We start from the raw sequence: 3,243 nt of genomic DNA, 5'->3' as shown, positions 1-3,243 counted from the left end.
CCGGGGTGGGGGCCGGGGACCCTCCAGGTGGCACTAGCGGCGCTCGTCCGGCCGCCTCCCCTCCCCCAGCCAGCCCTGATTGGCAGGCGGCCTGCGACCAGCCGCGAGCGCCACAGCGCCCCGGGCGCCCAGGCGAACGTGAACGGCCCCCCGCGGGAGTAGGAGGGGGCGCCCGGCTATATATAGCGGCTCGGTCCCGGCCAGCCCAGCGCGCAGGGAGGCGCGCACAGCTCCGCGGGGTCCCATCCCGGGTCGCGCGTCCTGCCCCGCCGCCCGCCCTCCATGCAGCCCGGGTAGCTGCTGGAGCCTGCGGGCCCCGTCCCTTGCCTCCCGCTCCTCCATCGGCCGCGCACTCCCTGCCCCGGCCCCGGTCCCGGCCGTGCGCTCCCGCGAGCCGCCACAGGCGCAGCTCGGCCCCGCGGCTTCCCGCGCGCACCGCCCGAGGGCGGGGATGGCGGGGCCCGGGGCGGCCGCGGCGGCGCTGCTCCCGGCGGTCCTGTTGGCGGTGCTGGCGCCCTGGGCCGGCCGAGGGGGCGCCGCCGCACCCGCCGCACCCAACGGCACGCTGGGGGCCGAGCTGGAGCGCCGCTGGGAGAGCCTGGTGGCGCGCTCGCTGGCGCGCCTGCCGGTGGCCGCGCAACCCAAAGAGGCGGCCGTCCAGAGCGGCGCGGGCGACTATCTCCTGGGCATCAAGCGCCTGCGGCGACTCTACTGCAACGTGGGCATCGGCTTCCACCTCCAGGTGCTCCCCGACGGCCGCATCGGCGGCGTGCACGCGGACACGAGCGACAGTGAGTGGGGCGGGCCGGCGGAGGGGTCGGGGGGCCCCGGGCAGCGGCCGCCCTTTCCGCCCCGCACACGGACGGAGGTCCCAGCTCGCACCTGCTGGCTGCCGTGGGAACTGGAACGGACTCGGGTTCGGGTCCCTCCGGCGCAGGGACACAAACACTCTCGGCCCCGGGAGTCCCTGGGGCGGGGAACGGCCTTTGCGCACCCGGGCGAACGGGCCCCGCCTCCCCGCCTTCGGAAGCCCGGGCTCTGGGTGCGGAATTCCAGCGCCTGCGCCCGTGGGCACAAGGCAAACGGCGCGGCCAACCGGCACCCGCAGGGGTCGGGGGGCCCGCGGGGCCACCCGGCTCCTCTTGTGCGGGACTGGGCGCCGCCACCGCGGGGCGGGACGGGAGGCTAGCCACTCTGCGCCCGCGCACGCTGGGTTCTGGGGCCCCTTTACGTCCACCTCCACACTAGAAACGGGGGTCCCGGTCGTTCGCAGGAGGAGGACGGGGTCCGGGACAGGTGGGATGGGCCAGGGTCCCCTGCCCGGTAGTGACCCGCGCTGCGCCCCCAGGCCTGCTGGAGCTCTCGCCGGTGGAGCGGGGCGTGGTCAGCATCTTCGGCGTGGCCAGCCGGTTCTTCGTGGCCATGAGCAGCAAGGGCAAGCTGTACGGCTCGGTGAGTACATCCGGGGCCGGGACAGCCGCCTCCCCCGCCGCCGCCGCCCCGGCTGGGAAAGCGCCGGCAGGACCGCAACACCCTTCCAGGACGGCCCATGCCTGCATCCCGCCGCTGGGGTGGGTCAGGGGAGTGGCTCCGCCTCCCCCCAGTACACAAGTACCCGGGGGCAGTGCCGGCCACCCGGGGCCTGTCCCAACAAGGGGCAGAGAGCCAGGACCGGAACAGTGAACTTTCTGCCATCCCTGAACGGCACTTTCTAGTCCAGGAAGAGGGGCCATTGGCAGCCCTTCCCTGTGGCGTCTCTCTGGTGGGTTCCAGAAGGCAGGACTGCAGACTGTAGGGGCCTCACGTGTAGATGAGATTCTCTGGCCCCCCAGGTGCCAGGCAGGGGGCTAGAGCCTCAGCGGCCATGAACTGGCCACTTAGACGCCTGTGGGGGTCTTGGCACCCCAGCTTCCCAGGAGGGACCTCTCAGCCAGAGCAGGGCTGGGTCAGAAAGGAGCCCCTGACAGGTGGCCCTCAGGGTTTCTTAAAGGCCAGGAGGGTCCCCACCTGACACTGTCCCTTCTCCCTCCCAGCCCTTCTTCACAGAGGAGTGCAAGTTCAAAGAGACCCTCCTCCCCAACAACTACAATGCCTACGAGTGCTACAGATACCCGGGCATGTTCATCGCCTTGAGCAAGAATGGCAAGACCAAGAAAGGGAGCCGGGTGTCCCCTACCATGAAGGTCACCCACTTTCTCCCCAGGCTGTGACTCCCCGCGTCCTGCCTCAAAGTTTCCGGACAGTCCGGAGACTTTCTTCAGATGGACGGTCTAATGCAAGAGTAGTTGTAAAATATTTAAATTAATTATTTAAATGTGTATATATCGCCACCAAATTATTTATGGTTCTGTGGGTGTGTTTTGTATTTTTCTGGGGGAAAAAAAGACAAAAAATGACCCCCAAACCCCCAACCCTGAGTTTTCTGGGTAAGACGGTGAAGACCTTTCCACTGGATGTATTTAACTTGTCAAAAAGTTGTCACAAGTGTGCTGCTACTCTGTGTTTAAAAATGGTGACATCAGACCCCAGTCTCAGCCGGGCTTTGCAGGGTTCCCCGCACGGTGGTGGTGAGCATCTCCGTGTCTGGAGAGGCCTTCCCCAGGGCTTTGGAGGCAGTAAAGGGACCCTCTCTGCCCCGGCTCTGCTCCTAGCATCCCCCAGCGCCCTGCTCCTTTGTGCCCCGCTGCTGTTCATGGGACATATCGCCTTACTTCGGGTACCGAAAATGCACCGTGGGAGTGCCCCGCTGCCCCTCTGTTTTTAGATCTGCCAAGACTGACCTTTGAACTTCGCTGTAGTCAATCTTCCTCCATCTCCCCAATGGGGGAGAGACTCTTAGACAACTTTATAAACTCCTGTTTTCCTTTTTTGGATCAGCCGCAGCCTGTGGTTCTCTGTGGCCACTGGGGAAGAGGCAAAAACAAAGCAATTTCGTAAATCTGACGGAAAGGCACGGACAGCCCGCCAGAAAGCCGGTCACGGACCCATGGGTGTGTTTGCCGACCACAACCAAAACCCTAGTGATAAAATACAAGCGTGCGGTAGCTGGTATTTCTGATAAGTAATAGAATATAGGTTTTTGGCTTTTTTGTTTTCTGTTGTTTTGTTTTGTTTTAAATGTGCTTCCCTGTTCTTGGGGAAGATTTGGACTAGAACTTTAGAACTAGCTGTTCATTTTCGGTGAAATGTCCTTGTCATTGTGCAAAAACACTGAATGCAGTGTTTGGGGAAGGTGCTGCTTCT

General features: G+C 64.4%; 1 protein-coding gene across 1 annotated transcript; it reads left to right on the top strand.

The window, feature by feature from the left end:
* The first annotated feature begins 451 nt into the window (after window positions 1-451).
* Window positions 452-2,238, top strand: FGF4 (fibroblast growth factor 4). The gene is made up of 3 exons (XM_047693778.1): window positions 452-791; window positions 1,349-1,452; window positions 2,034-2,238. Exons 1-3 carry the CDS (start codon window positions 452-454, stop codon window positions 2,208-2,210), a joined length of 621 nt encoding a protein of 206 aa, XP_047549734.1. The 3' UTR covers window positions 2,211-2,238.
* Window positions 2,239-3,243: the final 1,005 nt, after the last annotated feature.

Source organism: Lutra lutra, chromosome 10 (genome assembly GCF_902655055.1).
Source record: "Lutra lutra chromosome 10, mLutLut1.2, whole genome shotgun sequence".
Taxonomy (NCBI): domain Eukaryota; kingdom Metazoa; phylum Chordata; class Mammalia; order Carnivora; family Mustelidae; genus Lutra; species Lutra lutra.
Note: the sequence above shows the minus strand (reverse complement) of the source record. Positions and strands in the feature narration are given on the sequence as shown.

Excerpts from the sequence above, each read along its gene's own strand:
- FGF4 (XM_047693778.1), top strand. The coding sequence starts at position 452 with ATGGCGGGGCCCGGGGCGGCCGCGGCGGCGCTGCTCCCGGCGGTCCTG. Across the intron at positions 792-1,348 it reads GCACGCGGACACGAGCGACA|GCCTGCTGGAGCTCTCGCCG; the intron begins GTGAGTGGGGCG and ends CTGCGCCCCCAG. Across the intron at positions 1,453-2,033 it reads AGGGCAAGCTGTACGGCTCG|CCCTTCTTCACAGAGGAGTG; the intron begins GTGAGTACATCC and ends TCTCCCTCCCAG.